The sequence below is a fragment of the Microtus pennsylvanicus genome, chromosome 1 (genome assembly GCF_037038515.1).
Source record: "Microtus pennsylvanicus isolate mMicPen1 chromosome 1, mMicPen1.hap1, whole genome shotgun sequence".
Lineage (NCBI taxonomy): Eukaryota > Metazoa > Chordata > Mammalia > Rodentia > Cricetidae > Microtus > Microtus pennsylvanicus.
In genome coordinates this window covers 6,744,182-6,766,009 of record NC_134579.1, presented here as the reverse complement: position 1 = coordinate 6,766,009, position 21,828 = coordinate 6,744,182, and the positions used below count along the sequence as shown (strand labels likewise).

Sequence of the window (21,828 nt, the reverse complement as noted above, 5' to 3'; positions counted from 1 at the left end):
ATGGAGATTATTATACTCTCAGAAATGTGTGTACAGCTATTGTGCTGAGCTATGTCACTGGAATAAATGCCCAGTTACTCAATTTTTAATGTTAAAGACATTGTAGCTTCTAACATTGAATATAAGATAATAAACAACTCAATAAATAAGGCAATAAGAACCTTATGTGGGATAACTTTACTGTCAACAGATTCACATGCTATCACAGAGTATCACATGGCAAAAACTGTGAGCTCACACAGGCATGAGATATGTCCAGTCTCTGTCCCTTTTCTCTACAAAGTTGATGATATCCAATAATAGAGATCTTGCTTTATGGATCTTATCTAACCTTCAGCATTTTCCAAAGAATCCACTTCTAAACACGTCCATTAGATGAAATTCTACCTTTAACTAACAACTGAATCTAGGGAATGAGCAAGCATGTGAGTAACAATGCCCAATCCATATCAATAATTTTTGAAATTGTGAATGATTTTGGGAATTCACAAGATAATATAAGTAGTTGATTGTGTAGTAAGAGGTGAAATTCAGACAAACTTGCTATTTGGTGTGCTGTGGTAACTTCTGTAAATCTCAAAGGTAGCATACTGCTGAGATGGGCTCACAATCCATTGAGGGAAATCTTTCTTGGAATATTTCTTCTTTGTTATCTGTTTGTCTAGAAGCTTTGTTTAAATTCACAGTAAACACTGTATATCCTGTTAATAACATTTTCTCTGATGACAAATATGCTTACTTTGGTTTAATTCAGCTTGAGTAAGGTTTGGGTTTTGTTTTGTTTTCTTTTGAGGTATGGTCTCAATATGTAGCTCTGGCTGGCCTGAAACTCACTATGTAAACAGACCTGTTTGATATCAAACTCAGAGCCTGCCTCTGCCCCTGCCTTCTGAGTGCTATAATCAAAGGTCTGTTCTATCACACTGGCCAACTTCAAATTTTAATGTGAAAATTTGTGAGCAATTTGCTATTTACACACACACACACACACACACACACACACACACACACACGTAAACGGCAGAACAAAGGGCAGTACAGTCAGCTAGAATCCTCACTACACTTGAAAGGACACTTAATCTGGTGTATAATCTCAGTACACAAATTCAGCTGGTAGCAAGCAGCTACCAATCACTACGGAGGAGTGCCTACAGTTGGCATACATCAGTCCAAACCTTAATAGATAATGTATTTTTTCTCATGGGCAAAAATGCTCTTTCCCATGCACTTAATCGGAACTTTCTCACAGCCCTTGAGGCTACTGGAAAAAGCAGAACAGGCAAGCTTGAACTCAAATGACTTCTTTAAATCAGATGGAAACTCCATATGGAAACTGAATCACACGTGGGTTCCCACAACCAGGTTTCTCCCTAACCCCAAAATATCCCCTGATCAAGACATCTCTTTTGTTAGTCTAGTTCTCCATCCTGCCTCCAACCCACCTCCAGCATTGAGCCCACTCAACTTGCTCCCTCTAGTTCCCATCCCTCCATCATCAAACATCACCCATAATTTAGCCAGGAGATCTTTTCTACCTCCTGTTCCCAGGGAAATGCATGCCCCCCTCCCTCTTTGGGCCTTCCTTGTTATCTAGCCACTCTGGGGTTGTGGATTGTAGGTTGGTTATCATATACTCTACTGTTAATAACCACTTATGAATGAGTGCATACCATGTTTATTGGTATAGTTGGGTCTTGAGGTAGACTGATTCCCAGATTTTTAGGAAACCACCATATGTAATTCTAAAGTGACTGTACAAGTTTACACTCCCACCAGCATCCTCTCCAACATTATCTACCATCAGTGTTTTTTATCTTAGCCACCTGAAAGGCATGAGAGGGTAACTTAAAGTTGTTTTATTTGCATTTCCTTGATGACAATGATTTTGAGGAATTCTTTAAGTTTCTTTTGAACATTTGAGATTCTTTCGTTGAGAATTCTAAGTATAGATCTGTACCCCCTTGTTTATTTGGATCATTTGGTATTTTGGTGTTTAGCTTCTTCAGTTCTTTATATATATTGTATATCAGCCCTCTGTCAGATATAGGGATTGTCAGGATCTTTTCCCCACTCTGTAAGCTGCTGTAAATAGTTGTTCCTAATTTATTAATCCATTAAAATAAATGTTTCCAACTGGTGACCTTTTCCTGCATTTCAGTGATTTAGTTTTCAAGCACATTCGTTTCTGCCAAAGAATAGACATGAAAATCCAATGGCACAGACTAAAGCTATGCGGTAATGTAGCGTCTGTAAAATTTTTCTCATCTAAACATTTACATCCTTGTCATGATTTCTAAACACTTTTTAATTCAGCCTTTGTTGTTACTGTTTACTTGGAAAGCATTCTTAGTTTAATTATAATTATTCATGTATCCTTTGTGTATTTTTGTTGTGCTTCAGAAATGTACTTTGTCCCACATTGTATGGCTTTTAGAATTATTGCATTCAATTTATTTAACCACTGCTTTGCTTACAACAACATTCATTAATCTATTTAAACTTGCATAGAATACATTGCCAAAGCAGACATATGCCAATGCCATTTATTTGTCATTTTTCTTCCCTTTCAATGGTTGTTTGCATTTATTCATTCTGTGTGTTGTGAGCTGAACCTAGTAATATACAACACGTAAGCTCTGTTTACTTCAAAGGCAGAAAAGTTTCTAGTTAAGAAGAAAAGGGAGGAAACACAGTAAATATGTGTTTTTAAATGTCCAAACAACTCTTTAAAGTAAAAGAAATTATTAATGTAGAAAATTTATTTGAATATTGTCTTTTTTCATAAAGCAAGTAACGTTGCTAAATACAGGTATGTCAACAATGTCTATTAGAAGAAAGATCATTCTGTTATCCATGCTAATCACTGAGTATCTATGAGATAATGCATGTTTAGATATTGTCTAAGTCCATTCATACTCCAATAACAGAATATAGTACTTTAGTTGGTGCGGGAGAATTGTCTGTATTCTGTCAATCATGTTATAAATAAATGCTGATTGGCCAGGCATGATATATAGGCGGGGAAACCAGACAGGAAGTAAAAATGATGTAATGTGAACAGTAGAACTCTGAGAAGGAGGAAGTTAATTCCTCCCACTCCTGCCCAGACCATCGAAGCAGAGGGATGTGATCTGCCCCACTGAAAAAAGGCCATATATCAGAACGGCTAACATAGATCACAAAAATGGGTTAATCAAGAAGTGAGAGTTAACCAGTGAGAGACTAGAGCTAATGGGCCAACCAGCTTATAATTTATGGATACCTATGTGTGATTTTCTTTGGGGCTAAACAGTTGTGGGGTACCAGGCAGGACAAAAACCCCAACAACAAGCCAGCCTGCTCATGTTACATTTAGTTGTATTAATCAAAGTACAAACATATTCCCAAAGCTATAGAGCTTGGTAGGAAGGCTGAAAATAAGGCACTGGAAGAATTCATGCCTGGTTATGGTGCTCTTTCTGTTTCATAGTTGGGATGTTCTCACTGGGTTCTCATGTTCCAGTGCTCAGGGAGATCTGTGGAGTTGCTTTTATAAGGGCACTAATTTCACTAACAAAGCAATACCAATCATGAAATAACCACCTACAAAATTCTCCACCTTCTGATGTCATCATAAGAATTGCTTAAAATTTCAACACTAGTTTTAAGAAAAGACGGACATTCATATTCTAGCAGATTCCACATAAACTATTTTTAACCAAACTCTTTTGCGAAAGGCATAGCAGATATGTCCTCATTCACGGGTAGAGAAAGTAAAAGAAATGTCAGATTTAAACTGGAACTTTCATATTACAGTTCCGAGTGATCTTTTGAGATCTTCATTGATTTTTTTAAGAGTACTAGTATTTAATTCAGGAAAATTAGACTTGGGTCAGGTGCTTAAAGGGTATTTTATCTGCCTTCTCTAAGCAGCCAAAGGCTTTTCCCCTGATCACCTTGATAACCTGCAACACATTCCTTTCTTTTGCTCTCTTGCCCTTATCACATGGGTAATCTTCTGCAGGTTTTCTCCCTTTCTGGATGAAGGTACTAAAGGAGGCGAGCCATTCTATGAAGGGCCCTTGGCACTAATGGCTGCACTGCTCTACAGCTTGAGAGTCCTTGCTGGAGTTGTACAGTTCTTCAAAGTTAAGATATTTCCTCCTTAAAGAAGTCACATAAAAAAAGAAAAGAAATACTTGCTAGAGTTCACCGGAGAAAAAGAGTAGAGAAATGGCAGACATGAGGACGGAACATTGGTTTCTCTAAAGGCACAAATAGTATATGATGAAATATGTCTCATTTAAATTTTCATACTCACGGACAAATAGAGACTACATTTTATTCATGCCCAGAATATTATTGGATCTTTATAAATGAAAGTTAATTAAGTCAATAGTTACGTAATTAAGATAATAACTCATAGGAAAAATGTTAAAAAGTGCCATTCTTAGAAGTCGAAATAGATACCTAAGTATTTAAAATTAGTGTAGGTGGTAATAACATTATTTCTGCATTTCATTAGCATAAAAATATAAACTATAGTATATATAAGTTAATCAATATGGCATTCTATAATTCAATAAAGTAATCATTATTATAACAATAAATTTATAATAACTGATAAAATCCTTATGGATAGGAAGTCCAATACAGAGAAACACATACATATGCAAAAGTTTGTGTGTCGAGTGCATCAGACTGTCTTTATATAAACTTGGTGTGCAGGGAGGCACTACCCAGAAGTGCTGGGCCATTTCCAATGTGAAGCCTCCTTAAGTGAAGGGCTGTAGTAATAAGGGGGCGGCTGGGCTGCGTCCCCAAATCCCCAGCCGCCTGGCTCGGCTCGGCTAGCTTATGCCCCGAAATAATTACACGGAAACTGTATTCTTTTAAACACTGCTTGGCCCTTAGCTGTATCTAGCCTCTTCTAGGCTAACTCTCGCACCTTGACTAGCCCATTTCTTATCATCTGTTTGGCACCGGTCTTACCGGGAAGATTCTAGCCTAAGTCCATCCTGGGTTGGAGCTTCATCACGTGCGTCTGCCTGGGAGCTGGGCATGGCGTCTCTCTGTAGCGTCTGCTCCGGAGAGGAGAGCTGCGGAGTCTGACCTCACTTCCTCTTCCTCCCGGCATTCTGTTCTGTTTACTCCTCCCACCTAAGGGTGGGCCTATCCAATGGGCCTAGCAGTTTCTTTATTGCTTAACCAAGGAAATCAACAGATTGATATATGACACTCCCCCATCAAAGGGCTCTTTTTCCACCCATACATTCTGCCATTGCCACATGGCACAGCAGCACTGAGCAATGATTCTGGTCCAACTTGGACTGGGTATTTAAAGTCATGTTCTAAAATTAACCTCTTTCCTTTAGAAACTAATGATCTCAGTTATTTTCTAATAGTGATGGAATAATAGCACTGGATGTTTGACGCATATTAACTTGATGTGGAAGCAAATGTGTAATAACGACACCTTTAAAATGAGAGCTAGTGTTTCTATTCCTAAGATTTACTTTGCTTAATACTGAAAACCTGTTGTGTGATGTAGTCTTAAAATAGAACTCATAAATGTAAAGTCATATATAGTTTTGTTTCACTGGTTTTGTTTTTGAAATAGGCTCTTGTTTTTGTAGCCCAGCTAAACCTCATGCTCCAGTTTCTAGCTACTAAAATTATAACATATGGCGTGACACCTGACTCTCAAATATGCTATATCTGAAAATAAGTGTAAACCACATACACAAAAATTGATTTCTTATGTTTTCTTCTTTAGAAGTTGATCTCAAGGTCTTCATCAGAAAGCCCAATTGTACCTTAAACTAGAAGATGGCCCTTTGGTAAAAGTTTTATATAGTTCCCTTTAGGGATTTTAAAAATGCCATATAATGCCAAATAACAATGTATTCTATCCAATAAAATGTAATGACTCCTTATTTTTGGCATTATTAGCCTCTTTGTGAAGCAATAGTATTTTAAGAAACGGGAACATAGGATTATAAATTCATCGTAAAATGCAAATTTAATATTAGAGCAAAACTATTATGAACAGTAATTAAGTGAAAAGCCAGATGAGTCATGCTTACTTAACAGTAATTTCTGAATCAGTTTAAATAGAAGAGGTATTATTTCGACTTAACATCAGGAAAGGGCAATATTTCAGTGTTCAGTGCACCCTGGTGTATACAACATCAATTGGAGCGGAACAAAAAAATATTATTCCCCCCACCTCCCATTCACTTAATTTGCTTGGTTCTTGTAGGTGAAAAGAAGTGTTGAGCTTGCATTACAAATGCAGAATACAACCTTTATACTCATGAAGATTTATACTTTTAAAGATGATCATGCTTAAGTGTGGGAATTAGAACCTGGGGATAAGCTCTTGAACTAAATAATTTTGTTAACGTTGTCATGGCAGAAGGAATCACTGAGTTTTGAAATTTGCATACAGAGCAGGAATGTAATGTGATGTGGGGTAAAGCAACATGAGCAGTGGTCACTGAGGATGTGGTAATGTGATGTGGGGTAACATGAGCAGTGGTCACTGAGGATGTGGTAATGTGATGTGGGGTAACATAAGCAGTGGTCACTGAGGATGGACGCAGTACCTCACTGTTTCCAAAATGAGAGAATCTGAGCTATCTTGGAAACTCAAATTAATCATTACTTGTGTATTTTCCAAACACTATTTCATAAACATATTCCACAGTTTATTCATCTTTTTATCCAGAATTATTATGAGTCAACATCTTATGTGCAATGAACAAAACATACCTGTATAACCTAAGGCCTGGAAGACTTAAAGCTCAACAAGATGTAGTCTTGTTTAATCCTAATTCATCAAAGTTCCATGTGTTGTTTTTTTATTATTATTTATTTATTTATTTATTTTTTCATTGAGAAAAGAAAGAAAAAAAACAAGTTTCCACCTCCTCCCAGCCTCCCATTTCCCTCCCCCTCCTCCCACCCTTCTCCCCCTCCTCCCACCCTTAACAACCTCACAATAATAAAATTATTAGTACTTTCCCCATCTTTCTATTTAGACATTTACTATGGTTCTCAGTAGCCATCCACACACTGTAAGTCAAAGATGTTAAGAGTTTCTTTTTTGAGACAAAAAAAGGAAAGCTATTATTCTACTCAGCATCTTATTCCATCGTTTTTGTAACATAGTTTTAACATTTAGTTGATGTTTATTTTTGAGATACTTTTATGGTGTTTCATGGCAGTCATGCATTTATCTTGTTAATCTTATATGATTAGAATTATTCATATTATAAGGATGAGATTGTAAATCTGGCAAAAGTAGAAAATCACAATTTATCAAAGTACAGAGAATCATTGTCACTGGAAAGCTGCAGGTTCTTGACCCCACAGCTTGGGAATCATCACTGATGAAGTAGCAGAAAGATTGTAAGTGCCAGCAGCCTTGGTGGGCATCAGTGAAACACTGTATCTCAGCATAATAGGACCACTATACTCATGAGGTCATAGAATTTGTGTTTGCTACCTAAAAACTGCACACTATCAAGTCATACAGAATTCTAATATAGACAGGGAAAATGTTCAGTCTCCTCTCCTAACTCAGACATTTGATGACTTCTAGGACGAGGAGAAATAGGTTTCCTAAATGATATATGATCCCTGGTAAATTGATCACACTTCAGTAGTCATCCCCACATCTAGGAATATAAAGTCAACACAATTTGGACTCAGTTTGCTATTAAAAATTAAAAAGAAGACATGGATTTTGGGTAAGATGAGGAGAAAGATCTAGAAAGACTTAGAAGTAGATACAAAGGATCAATATAACATTTTTGTATGAATTCTCAAAAAAGTATTAGAAACTTGTACAAAGACACACATAGAATATTAAATGGCTTAATAATTAGAACGAATAGTTTCTCTCTCCTTTTATTAACATTGTCATCTATGTAAAAATTACTAAGCTTTCGCTAATCAAAATTTCTCTTGAAAGTTAGTTTTATTTTAAATAATGTTTTATTTTGCTATAAAAATAATGATGTAGCCTAACTTTAGATTATTTTGTATAAGGACATAAAATTTTAATCCTTAGTGTTTTTTCAGACTGAAAATATATAAAAATGCGATTAAATTTGTTTGTAAAGTGATGGTAACAATTGACAGATAAATTACATAGTACTAATATTTCCCTAAACCTTTAAGAGAAACTGAGACAAAAAAGTTAATTAGAAATAAAGAGACATTATTTACACTGTATAGAAGAATTTCAACCTGGAAATTATGGCTGACTTGAACAGGGGCTCCAAGATCTTAGGGATTTCAAACAGGTTTTAAAAACCACAAACGGAGGAAGAAATTGTATTGTCCCTTGTATGTCTCGAATTTATACTGACATAGGTAAGGTATCAAATATCCTGTAATTAGGTGACGGGACTGATTCCTATAAGAACTTAGAAAGACCAGATCTCAGAAGGGCCAGGAGGAAAAGGCAGCTTCAAAACTTGCTATAATGAGGAGGAAGAGGACCTTCTATGCCGATCTCACAAGGGAACTGATTCACCTTAAAGCCTGGCTTGTGAGCCACAGGAAGTACTTCACTGCATCTGGGAGGATTCGGTGTATCCTGCACAGGACTTAATCCTGTCTGAAGTGGAGAAGCATGAAGCCTGGTCACCCACATCTCTCTGACTTATGCTTTAGAGGAGCCTCACACTGCTCTGCAATTTCACATGTTTTTATACATGTGGTAGATCTACAGACTCATACATGTTTATGGTATTATTTATATTGGTTTTAAAGACCTGTGAAACCAAGCAATCATGCCCCAGCCATGATTTTGTAGATAGGGTTTTATAGTTTGTGACTTGCTCACACTGAAATTTCAAATAAATTTACAGTGTGATGTTATCTTTGACATTTTAAATATCAAAAATTACTAATCCTAAATAACATTGACATAAGTTTCTCTTTAGAACATTTTATCAAGCATCAAAAAATAATAAAAAAGAAAAACACTTTAGCTGAAAGACGTTAAGCTCAAAAGAGTTTAAATGTATTACTTCCATTTTCCTGTCATAGAGAATGACAGCACCACCTGGCAAAGCTTGCTTTCTCCCATGCCCACAGACTAACTGCCAAAAGTCACAAGCTAACACTTGAGAATAAATAATGATCTTTTAAGGTAGACGATGCATCTCTTTGAATAATAATGCAAATTTAGCTATCTGTAAAGACCTTCAGAAGGCCACACTTCATCTTTTACTTTTCTGACAGTAGGAGATGAATGGAAGGCTATATATAAGATATTTTTGCGTATCATTTATGCATCATCCCTCATCGCTGCATTGTTCACATGGTACTTAACTGGTCTTCCATTACTTATTTTAGTTGCTAAGAATAATAATTAAGGAGAGACTTTTAGCTATAACAGATGACAGTGAAATAAAAAGCATATCCAACAATACATAGTGAGTGTCAATTTTACAAGGCTATTTTTACCACGAGAGATGTAAAGAAGCTCTGCATCTAAACTATCATTAAAACATTAAAAGCACCAAGAACATCTGTATTTATACTCTTGATGAGATGAAAGCTGTAATGTTTTGCATAAATTATAAAGATGATTAAGGTAAAATAATTATTAGTGCTATGGAAGACTTTGCCCAAAAGTTATAAGGTATCCATAACTGACAAGAAGTTAAGCAAAACTATAAATTCAATGATTAACATTATAATTTAAACTAGGGTTTTTATGAAAATTTGCAAATACTATACAAAAGAACTGTGAGTTTGATCTCTACAAAATCTACATTGGGTGATTCCCAAGACACAGTTTCCTTCACAGCTTTTCTTCCTTATTTGGGGTTCATTTGTACAGAATGGCACCTCTGGGCATAATGAACTTGACAAGATTGCCTAGTTGAGAGATGTAACATCTGGGCCAGAGGAACCCAGCAGGTTTACTTGCCCCCCAGATTGGTGGTCTGGTGGACCCTGATGCCCACCTGTCTTCTAATACCAGCCAAAAGTGCAGGTCTCTATCTTGCAATACCCCCCATTTGTCCCCTCTTCCATTTTGCCAACCCCTCAACTTTTTCCCTGTGTGTAGGTTGGGCACTGGAGCAATCCATGTTCTGGCAGGATAACCGAGATCTCGAGAGGCCCCACTTGTTAAGGGCCACCTTGTAGGTGACCAAGTCTGTTGCCTGGTTCTCTTGTGCCTCTTTGGATTTTCATTTTTGATGTCCTTTGCCGTGGATAATTCATACATTTCTTGGCAGTCAAATGGCCTCTAGTAGAATCAGGATCTCTTTGTTTTTTATCTTTCCTGCCGAATTGGGGAATCCCCTCTCTATATAGTCCCTAGCTCTATGGACATGAGCTAGGGACAATGCATATAGACGGTCCATGTGCACAATGATAGCTTTTTCCTTACTGAAGTAACATGCTGAGTTGATGCCAGAAAATCAGTGCTTTGTGCTAAAGTCTCCTGCTGAGAGACTGGGACCCACACTGTCTTGTGTAAGGTGACAACTGCGGCTCTGTCATATGTGATTCAGTCTTGAAAAATATTGATCCTATCAGTACTCTTCAACGTCTTGTAATGGGACATCCATTAGGTCAGGTTTGACAGAGTGAACTGCGCCAGTCACTTCCGGGCTATAGTGGAGAGGCTGCACTGGGTTAAAATACAGCACAGTATTGCCTCGGTTCATGAAATTTTACAGAGTCAGATATAGGACTGTTCCGGAAGTGTCTTATAATGTGATATCTGTGTGTTAGATACCCACCTTTGTGTGCCCCCTTGGGAAGGCCTCTACAGAGTGCAGGGTGGCTAGGAAAAGGTCCTTCTATTTTAGATCTGCTTTTCTGAGCTAAAGAACTGACGCAAACACAGAAAGGCAGGTGTGACACATAGTAATTACAGTAAGGGTCATGATACAGACTTAAACTAGGGGGTCCAGTGACAGTTCACATGGACCCAAAACACCAGCTTTTGGGTTGTATCCTCTTGCAAGGAGAGTGGGGGCCCTTTGTCCCAGCACCTGGCTAGCTTACACCCAAAATAATCACACAGAAATTGTATCCATTAAATTACTGTTTGGCTCATTATCTCTAGCCTCTTATTGGCCCAGTCTCACATCTTGATTTAACCCATTTCTATTAATCTGTATTCCCACCGGGAAAGAGTCAGCGCGTCTGTCTGTGGCTGCTCCATGGTATCTCTCCCTGACTTTGCTTTCTTCTTAGAATTCAGTTCTATCTTTTTCGCCTACCTAAATTCTGCCCTATCAGACCAAGCAGTTTCTTTATTGATTAACCAATAAAAGCAACACATAAACAGAAGGACCTCTTACAAGTATCCAGCATTTCCTAAGTGTCTTATGCAGAAGGCACTATAAAAGACTCACCTCTAAAGGGTACAGATCTAGGTGATATTCTGTAGTTTCCTATTTTTAGAGGAGGGTTCACGGAGACTCCGAATTGACAGAAGCAAAGGCAGGAGACCAGCCAGGGCCCTGCAACATCTCTGAGTACATACTCCCATGCAACTATCCATTCCATAAGTTATTGGCCCTGGGGATATGTCACCCTTGTCCTTGGTATCCCTTGGAGTCTTACTGGAACCTACAAAATGTTAAAAGGTATCTTCTTCAGAGAAGATACATACATTTAAAGTCAATAGAAAGTCTGTATTTGTTAACTGATAAGTTACACAGGGAACTTGACCAAATTGCGCCACCTTGCCATACTTTACTTTAAATGCACCAAACACACATCCTTGTTGAGACACTTTAGTTAGCAGGACACATTAGGGAGAAACAAAATTACAAAATCCAAAAGGCAAAGGTTAGTACATTTAATAACTTTTCTAGATCTTGAAATTATGGACTAAGTCTTTGATGGATCAGGTCTTTGTTCCCATTTTGCCAACTATTGGGGTCTACATGCTGGTTCTAAAACTGGTGCCTCTAACATTACATCAGATGTACTAGTATCTCTAGGTCTACTAAGGGCCTGTTACAAAATTTTTCAATAAATTAACACAGATTACACAAAAATAATATTATACATATGATTCATGCAATTTTAAATAATAATATAGATCATTATGGATATATTCTGTTATGACATAGTATTTCACATTGTTACCCATAAACCTCTGTGTCTTGATGTAAAATTAGACTTGGTTGCATAAAAGTTTTAAACTTGCGTGTGTTTGAGAAGACCACAAATGAAAGACAATTGAAAGAAAATTATTTTAAAACTATAATACTGTTTATAAAGTGAACTTCTAAAACAGAAAATCTGAGGGCTAAAGGCCTTGCTGGTATTGACTGCAGCTGAAAGTAGTATCTTCAAGGCTTCAGTTTTGAGCTCACCACAATCAAAGTCAAGCAACTACCCAGATGGCACCTTATAGTTCATTTAAATGAAACCTAGATATTCCCCACTAAAAGGTACTTCATAAAATAAGATGAGTCACACACTAATATAAGTGATGTAAATGTCTACAAAGTGACATGCAGAAAATAAATGAAAAGTGAAGGATGAGATAAACTTCCAAGGGAAAGAGACCAAAATATATAAAAAAAAATCTTAAGTTGATGAGTAACATGCCTGAAAAGATTTCAAAGAATGATTGTTAGGTAACTCGAGGATGCAAGACCAAGTACAATAATGCGAGAAGAGCAATTCATGAAGGAAAATTTCAAGAAGGAAATCGTAAAAGAAAATTCCAAGGAGATACCGTGAAGTTCAAAAGTTCCAACAGAGAAATACAGAATACAGCTTTGTGAACTTTGACGTAAGGGAGGACAACAAAGAAAGCATCGTGCCTCTTTCTCGTCTTTCTTTTCCTTTTGAGATGCACAAACTTGGCTACAAATATACAGAAACTCAAATCCATGTAAAATGCTAAGGGTAGCTGTTATAGCAGATTGACTTTTTATTTTCCTTGTTTTAAAAAGTGATTTTTTCTAACTCCATGTCTCCCACACTGTGATATACTGTGGCTGGGAATTTTGAGCCCAAGCAAACTTAGTCTCAAAAAAAGAAGCATTTTTAGCTTGTATATATGTCCTTTCAAGCACTTCAAGGCAGATGGTCTTTTAATGATATTTATCCTTTGGTGTATTCATTTTATTCATTTTTATGAGAGAGCTATAGTTTATAAGACATTGTTGAAATGGCTACTGTTTTTCTTTTCATTCTTTAGGTGACATTACTCATGACAATAGATTTCTCAAATTTAATATAACTTATTAGTTCACCTGGGTAGATTATTAAGGGAACCATATATTTTCTGATCTTTTATTCCTTATTTAAAATGTATCTCATGATTCTGTCCAACATTAGGAAAGCCTAGACAACATTTAGTTCTATGCATTAAAAGTAATACGAAATGTCTGTTGTCAGAAATCTCTGCCTTACTGTGACCTTCTGATTACCAATATACTTGTAATCTTTGTTTCTTACAAAAAAATATGCTATCTCTTCACATAGACAACCTATAATCACATAAAGCTAGTCTTCTCAACTGAAACTCTAAGATATTTAAGTATGCACAGTGTTGTCATGCTGGCTGTGTTATCCAGAGGGGTGGCCTGACTAAGACAAGCTATGCATGAATACCCTTTCTGGTCCATGCACAAGAGTGCACAAATACTCTTCTCTTTTCCATGTAGAGGCATGGTATCCCTTCCTAATTAACACTCCTCACCCTTGAAAATGAGAGGAAAATGGAAAGTTCTTACAAAGCATGACAGAATAGTATCAGAATACACTTTAGCTTTGACGGTGGTGTTTCTTCTTTGCTTTCTACCTGTAAGGCTCTCTTCCATGATAGCACTTGCAGTAGGTGCTGGGAAATATGACCTTCATCAGGTGTACACAGCTTTTACATTCCATTTCTTCCTTTCATAGGGTTTAGGGATCTGTAGGTTGTTTGAAGTTTTAAACACAGGTTGTTATTTTTGTCTGGATATAATTCTTTGACAGGACACTGGTTCCATTAAATATCACATGTCTAAATCTATTTGTCAGATAGACGTTTCTCCCCTACTCTTAGAGTTTTTATTTATTTATTTTAAAGCATTAGTGCCAGCCTAAAGTTATTTGTTATCTTTCTCCTACCTCTGGATCCTGCCTCTAAAGTACAAAAAACCACAAGAGGATCTTGGCAAGAAGCCGGCTGTGGAAGGAGAAGCACATGCTTATTTGATCTTTGCCATAAAGCTGAACCTTCAAGCAGTTTCTTACTCAGAGTTTCATTGAGTTTTGTTCCTTGTTGCATGAATTTCATAACTGGCAATTTTAAACATTTGAGTGCACAGACATCTAGATTTGTTTTTTTTCTTTTGATCTTTTTATCCTTTACTGGTTTATTCCTTTCCAGCATATCCCTATTAAGAGCATAATATAAAAGGTTCCTGTTAATTTTTTTTTCTAGTCACTTTTTCTAAAACCACAAATACAATGAACACTTAATCCTCACTGGTGATTATTTGCCTTTCGCCATCTGTCAGCATGTGACAGGAGTGTAACCCTGTCACCAAAGCTTAACACTCTCTTTCATCAAGCACACAGTGTCTTCTCCCAGATCTTTCTTTTTCTTCCTCCTCAGTTTTCTCTGATGAAATTATTTGTTATGACTGTCTGGATTTTGAAAGTTGAGTTCCCCAAAGTTTTATTGTTGGATTTCTTTTAAGACTTCTTTAGAGAAAGTATCAATTTTCAGAGCTTTAAATATTACATGTATCATGAAAAATATCAAATTATTAAACCCCAGAGTTTAATCTTATTTTAAAATGGTACATTTGGATTTTCCTCATCTATATAGAAATTGACATATACATATATAGTAATAAATGTGACTATCAAGTAAAAAATATATAACTGAACAAGCTTGTAAGTGTATATTTGATTCATACTGTCTTTTTCCTTAAAATATAAGGTCAATGGTAAACTTCTTAATTTGTCCAGTCTTATTTCCCCAGGTGATTCAACAACAGTATTTGTTGATGGAATGATTGAAATAATATACAGTAATACAACTTCATTTTAATAGAAGTATGCTATTTCAAAATGACTCATTCTAGTTCTAGATGTGTGTTTAAGGAGAAAGCAACAGACTGCCTCAACAGTGTTCCATGCTCTCTTCTAGATCCCAATTCTCTGGCTGGCCAGAACGGCCCCGATCATGCTCTCATAGGAGGGATAGTGGCTGTGGTTGTGTTTGTCACGCTGTGTTCCATTTTTCTGCTTGGCCGATATCTGGCAAGACATAAAGGTGAGTAATAGTAATAGAAGGCTCTCTTAGCTTTGATTTAAAAAGGCTTGGAAACTAACATTTTTCTGAAATCTATAGCCACATATGTTTATGACATGAGTGGAGGCAAGAATACAGAAAGAGGGATTTGGAGACATAAATCCTAAATCATTTCAGTGAGGTGATGATAATTGATATTTCAAATAGTTTAAAATTAAACTTATTAACATTAATTGTATTACTAGTAAATGCTGTGCTACCTTTAACAGTAAAAAATCAATCAATTTAAACATTTCCTTAAACAAGACCATGAGACATTTGTAGTCAGATTTCAGTGATAGAGAAAACTACGCACTTTATGTTCTTTCCCCTGAACCAGTGGCTCACTATGGAAACTCTGACCATTGTCTAAATGTTATTTCACTAAACCAATCTAATTCTGAGTTTAAAAAAAAAAACTGAACAAAACTTGAAAGAAAGTAGTAAATTTGTAGAGATAAAATTTAACTCCTTAATATTTGGTTAAAAATTTTGTTTATAAGTTTATGGGAATATATGTAGCCTTATTAGTCGGAAAATTGTGTTTAGTACAAAGTATTCTAATTAAAATGTTATACATTTTATTTTTATTTGTCCAATCTAAACTTTATTGACATAGTTCAGTATGGTTTTTCATGCCCACGAGTATTTGGACAATTCAAAACAGTTTTTGTTATTTTTCTGAGCTTTTTGTTTGTTTGTTTCGTCTTGTTATTTTTCAACTTTTGAGTTTTTATGTTTATTTTTAATTTGTCTGTTTTGGTAGCTCAGTTCTGAATAAACAAAAAATAAATGTAAACATTTAAGATGACCATTGACTGCGTACATCTTAGTAAGTGGTACTGATTGTTTTAGCTGAGCTTCCTTTACGGTTTTATCAATCATTAAGAATTCAAAATCAAATACTAATCATTGAAGACTCCCTCTTGCCTTTAAATAACTGCACTGCAGTTTTGCTTGAAACATCAGGAGTAGAAGGAGATGGAGCACGAGCTAGGAACTCAGGACCGCGAGGGGTGCACCCACACACTGAGACAATGGGGATGTTCTATCGGGAACTCACCAAAGCCAGCTGGCCTGGGTCTGAAAAAGCATGGGATAAATCCGGACTAGCTGAACATAGAGGACAATGAGGAATACTGAGAACTCAAGAACAATCGCAGTGGGTTTTTGATCCTACTGCACGTACTGGCTTTGTGGGAGCCTAGGCAGTTTGGATGCTCACCTTACTAGACCTGGATGGAGGTGGGCGGTCCTTGGGCTTCCCACAGGTCAGGGAACCCTGATTGCTCTTCCAGCAGATGAGGGAGGGGGACTTGATCTGGGGAGGGGGAGGGAAATGGGAGGCGGTTGTGGGGAGGAGGCAGAAATCCTTAATAAATAAATAAATTTTAAAAAATGAGAAAAAGAAACAGGATAGAGGTTTAGAAGTTGAAATTGTGTGGCTTTTTACTTGTAAGTAAATATATCTTCGATGCCGGTTATTTTATTAGACCTCCGGAACGAACATCATTTTCTTTCCATTCCCACAGGAACATATCTAACAAACGAAGCTAAAGGAGCTGAAGATGCACCAGATGCCGACACGGCCATTATCAATGCTGAAGGCAGCCAAGTCAACGCTGAAGAGAAAAAAGAGTATTTCATTTAAAATTCGGGCCACATGCTCTGAGTTTTACCTACCGGGCTGACTGCTGGAGAAAACTGGCAAACCATCTTCCAGAAACCATTCCAAGCACCCTCTACTACTTTTATTAACACCCATTCTGTACTGCTCTCAGTAGCCAGTGTAAACCAACAATCAGCAGTTGAAAGCATCATCTTTTAATTACTGTACCATCCATAATGCAGGACATTTCTTATTGCCTAAATTTTACACCATTGCTCTTTTAACATACAGTGCTTGAATATACAGCCTTAACAATGTTAATCATCTCGCTGGATCATGATATTGAGTTGTTTTTATACACTGAAGAAATGTATGCAGAGCCCCATCCCTACGTTTGTTTTCCTTTAAGTCATAGAATTTATTGAACAGTTTTCACAAGTCACAGGATTAGGTAATGGCCTAATGTGCTTACGTTTAATCAAAGATTAGAGGTTTACAAACTATGTTTTCTACTTGTCTATCTTCAAAGATAAGATGTTGTGGAAACATATGCCCTAGAAAACACAAAATGAAGACAGTGTAGTGTAGTTTCTGGAATGTTTGAGATTATACTGGTAATACTGTATCAAGTTGCTATTTTAAAATTTAGTGTTTGATACAGGCGCCATGTGTATGGATTATAATCATGACATGACACCTTATATTATTATATAGATCCTACCATTAGGTTATTGTAGCTTCATTTACCAATAAATTATTATGAACATTTAACTGCTTTGGGAATCATAAAGATTTCATTCATTTCTCTATTTGATTTTATAATTTATTTGCTCCATAAGAATTCACCTGCCTAAACAAAACTGAAATAGGGCACAATTTTGAGACATTTTAGTATCTGTATATAGTGCATATAATAAATCCAATTAAACATTATTTGATACATATTTAACTTTTTTGGCTGTAGGTTATTCGGTCATAAGTACGCATTTTCTAATGTCCATTATATCCCTTTAGATATTACTTAAACTGATATTATAAGTAGATAACATATATTAGTATTGTTGTCTGTATGTCCTAGCACTGTCAACAACGAATTTTTCTAGTTCTTGTTAATTTTTATTTGTTATACAATGGAAGCACAATGTTACAAGGAAAGGTAATTTTAAGCTAACAACCAGTGCACAGCCTCAGGTTTTAAATCACAACCACAGTTGAATAATAACCTAAAAGCAAACTCTTAGTTTGATAAAAAAAATAAAACTTACACATTTTAATTTGGCAGTTTAATGGCTGCTTAACTATGTTGATTTGCCAAAAAGGAAGTATTTAGGATATGTTTTCTGTATAAATGAACTAATTCTTTATATTAAATTCCTGTCTATGCATTCTGTGAGGTACAAACTTATGAAACAGTGAGTGATAGAAAATCCCTGCCATGCTCTTAACTCCAAGGTGAAAGTCTCTTTCTCTGGATTATTTTGAAACTTTGGTGTATTGAACTATTATGAAATTCTGTAATCTTAAATATGACACAGAGTCAATATAAAGTCTTATTTCTTTGGGTGAAATATAATATTGCTAGAATAGTTTTCATTATATTTATTAGCAGCTAAAGAATAAAATCCAGTTAGATTAAAAAATTACTTTCCCATTTACAAACATTGCACCTTTAAGAAGAAAACAAATATTACAGTATGGTAGCTGTACTTGTGATGTCTGACAGCGTGATGACCTAGAGTTTTAACAATACCTTGGAATTTATTTGGAGGGAACAAGAATGACTGAATACAACATCCTGTGTTAATATCTAATAGAAGACAAGGGTGCTGTATGTTAGATTATTTATCAGAAAAGTATCAAACTTTCAAGGAAAATGTTAGAAAATCCAAGATTTTTTTAATTGTGTAGCATTTATCTTGTTGATTTATTACAAAAGAAAAAGGACGATGTCAGTCAAGCAGCACTTTTTCAAAATATACAGAACATAAATAATATGATGTGGTTGAGTGTTAACATAATAAATCATATACAGTATGACATTTTAAGGAAATAAGTCTGCATTGATGTGATTGCATGCTTGTTTTTACAGTTCACTCCATACCATCTGTGGAAAAATGCAATAATATGTTAATATAGTATGGTAGTTTGAGAGAATCAGGTAGGTGCCTCTAGACACATTGAAACTAGAATAGGTCTATAAACTGCTCATATCTTTCAATGCATAATCTTTAAAAAGACTCCACACAGCAAAATTCATCCTGTTAGTACAAAATGGAAAGGTTCTTATTGCTAAGTACGTTGTATAACTGCATCATCAATTACTATTTAAAGCCTAATTTCAGGATACATTTGCAAAATTGCTACTCTTCATTGCTGCTGTATTTACATCCTTCTTCATCTGTATTCTACTTGGCTCCAACTGCTAAAATCGTTACCTAAATAACACAATCATTATTTATAGCACTGTAAAATTAGAATGTTTGCCTTTTAAGACATTTGACTCTTTTAACCCTTCCAAGAAATATACCCATTAGAATTTGTAAAAAGAAAACCATTGGCAGATAAAATTTCTGGGCTCTTATCAAATGGTTTTCCATTAAATATAGCTAGTTTCGATTCAATATCATTTCCTGTCCTGGAAAAAAGTGATGGAGTTATACTTTTCTATATTGAAAGGTTATTTGCTTTTCACTAAAGGAAATAAGTTACAAGAATTCTGGGCATTCCCCATTCCGGCAAATAAAATATTGAGATAGGATTTCTAAATTGGACTCATGTCAGCTGAGAAGCCTGAAATATGCACAGTCGCATGCACATGGAGCCACTTTCTGTCTCTGTTAAGGGAGTTCAGTAGGTAGGGGACATGGTAGAAGAACTATGTGCACATACCCCTCAAAGACTCAGAGCATCGTTTGTTAAAACAGAAGTTCCTCTCTGCCAGAAACGTTTACAGTGTGCATTGGTTTTCCTCCATCAGAAATAGCGAACCAACATTCTTCTTGTCTTCTTTTCCTTTTTCAATGTCCTGGGAAGAATGGTGACCAAAAGTGGGGGTGAGGGGAGGGAGGGGAAGGAAAAGTTTCTGGCTGCAATAGTAAAGACAAAATACCCCAGTGGAAGATTGATGTGTGTGTGAGTGTGTGTGAATGTATGTGTGTATATTCAAGAGAAGAGATATTAAAACAAACACAGAGAAAGAGATTCCAACTTCTTTTCTTTTACCAGAAATTACAAGAAGCAATTTAAGAAACCTGATATTGGGATTTAATCTAGAAACTGGATGATTTCATTAAAGATGTTTAGTCTTTCATAGAAACTCTACAATTAAACCAACAAATAGAGAAAGAAAAGCAACTTTCCTGATTTTGGCAAAGAAGCTAACACCTCATTTATTTTGTTTGTTTTTTTGTTGCTGTTGTTGTTGTTCGTTTTTTGTAAAAAAAATATAAATATTCAATTAAAAAGACAGGTTCACTTGTAATTATGTACTCATGACTGTAGCAGCATTGAGATTCCATATAGGCACATGTACAGCAGCTGTTTAACAGTAATGGCTCTTCCATGTAACATAGCAGTTATTGTGTGATTTAGTGCCACTTATTGCAAAGTGTTACCAGTGGGCACATTGAAAATGCTTTTCCTTCTGCTCCTTTTGGACATAAACAAAATTTTAAAAAAATAAAAATATAAAATCCCACAGTTTTCCAATTGTGGAAACAAAAAAACAAGAATCTTCTTTTTGTATTACAACCTTTCCATGGTATTTTAGTCCCAGAAACCTTTGGAAATGCCCAATTTTATTTCCTTTAGAAATGGTAATCTGCAATGAATACAAAAAAGAAATGAAATGATTAATCAGTGATCGCAATGGAAGTAAGTAAAAACCCTAAAGAAAATTCTTGATGAGTAATGCTTGTTGTTAAGTGGCACAAAGTACACACTAAAAACTATGCAAAATATAGGTAACTACAGTGTATGCACATGTAAGTATCTTGTACTAGCTGTGTATGGATGTCGGAAACCCATGTAATTATAATATGCATTTTGAATTCTGGGAAAGAGGAAATCTTAGTGTAGATAATATAATTTGTTTTGAAATACACATTGGCAATATTGAAATATACTCAGTGCAATATCTGTAATTCTATTGCTGGATACTTAAGGCAAAGGGATTTAAAAGACTTTAAATAAGATCCAAGAGTTTTCTAATTCACCTCTAAAGTATTAAAGCACTAACAACAGCAAGTTATATTTTTCCTACATAATTATTGAGTTAACAAAGGAAATTTGTTTGCTTTAGTGTTTGACATTAATGCAGAGAATGAAATGACATGGATTTTAATCTTTAATTCATTTCTAATCGAATTTGACATTCTTGAGCTTTCTTTGAAATGTGCTTTAATAGATTGAAGTACTTTGTTTATTAGTACACATTTATTCAAAGAACATAGGATATATTTAGAAGTTAAAGTCACTATATTTTAATGGGGAAATTCTCTCTTTAATACTCTCCTTTGTTCCTTATCACAACCCAAACAAGCCCTTTGCACTTCTTTACACCCTTCCAAAGGCAGTGGATTGAAAGTAGCAGGATAATAAAGAGAGTTAAAGGGGACAGTCTGTATGAATGGGTTCTAAAATCATCAGCATTTTTGTGTATTAAGATTACTACTGAATGCAATAGTTATTGGATATAGCTGGTAATTTCTCTGCCATGCATACTTAACAATAATTCTTCTACCTCTCACTTTTAACATGGGCTATGATACTTCAATATAAATAGAGGAAGTAAATATTTACAAGATATCCCAGGAAGAATCATTTTGGGACTCTCATAACAATGCACTCCCCACTCCCTGGGAAATCTCAAAAGCCAACTTCTTGTAGTGTATTCTATGGTGTATGGATATGTGTTTGTTTAACTTCTCTATCATTAAGTTAATAT

General features: G+C 35.7%; 1 protein-coding gene across 4 annotated transcripts in view; it reads left to right on the top strand.

The window, feature by feature from the left end:
* Window positions 1–17,654, top strand: part of Cadm2 (cell adhesion molecule 2) — a 915,204-nt gene extending 897,550 nt beyond the window's left edge. For all 4 annotated transcript variants that reach the window (XM_075952795.1, XM_075952879.1, XM_075952715.1 and 1 more), the window contains 2 exons: window positions 15,131–15,256; window positions 16,807–17,654. In XM_075952795.1, the coding sequence (XP_075808910.1) occupies window positions 15,131–15,256; window positions 16,807–16,925 (245 nt within the window). In that variant the 3' untranslated portion in view covers window positions 16,926–17,654. The remainder of the gene's footprint in view (window positions 1–15,130; window positions 15,257–16,806) is intronic.
* The last annotated feature ends 4,174 nt before the right edge of the window (window positions 17,655–21,828 follow it).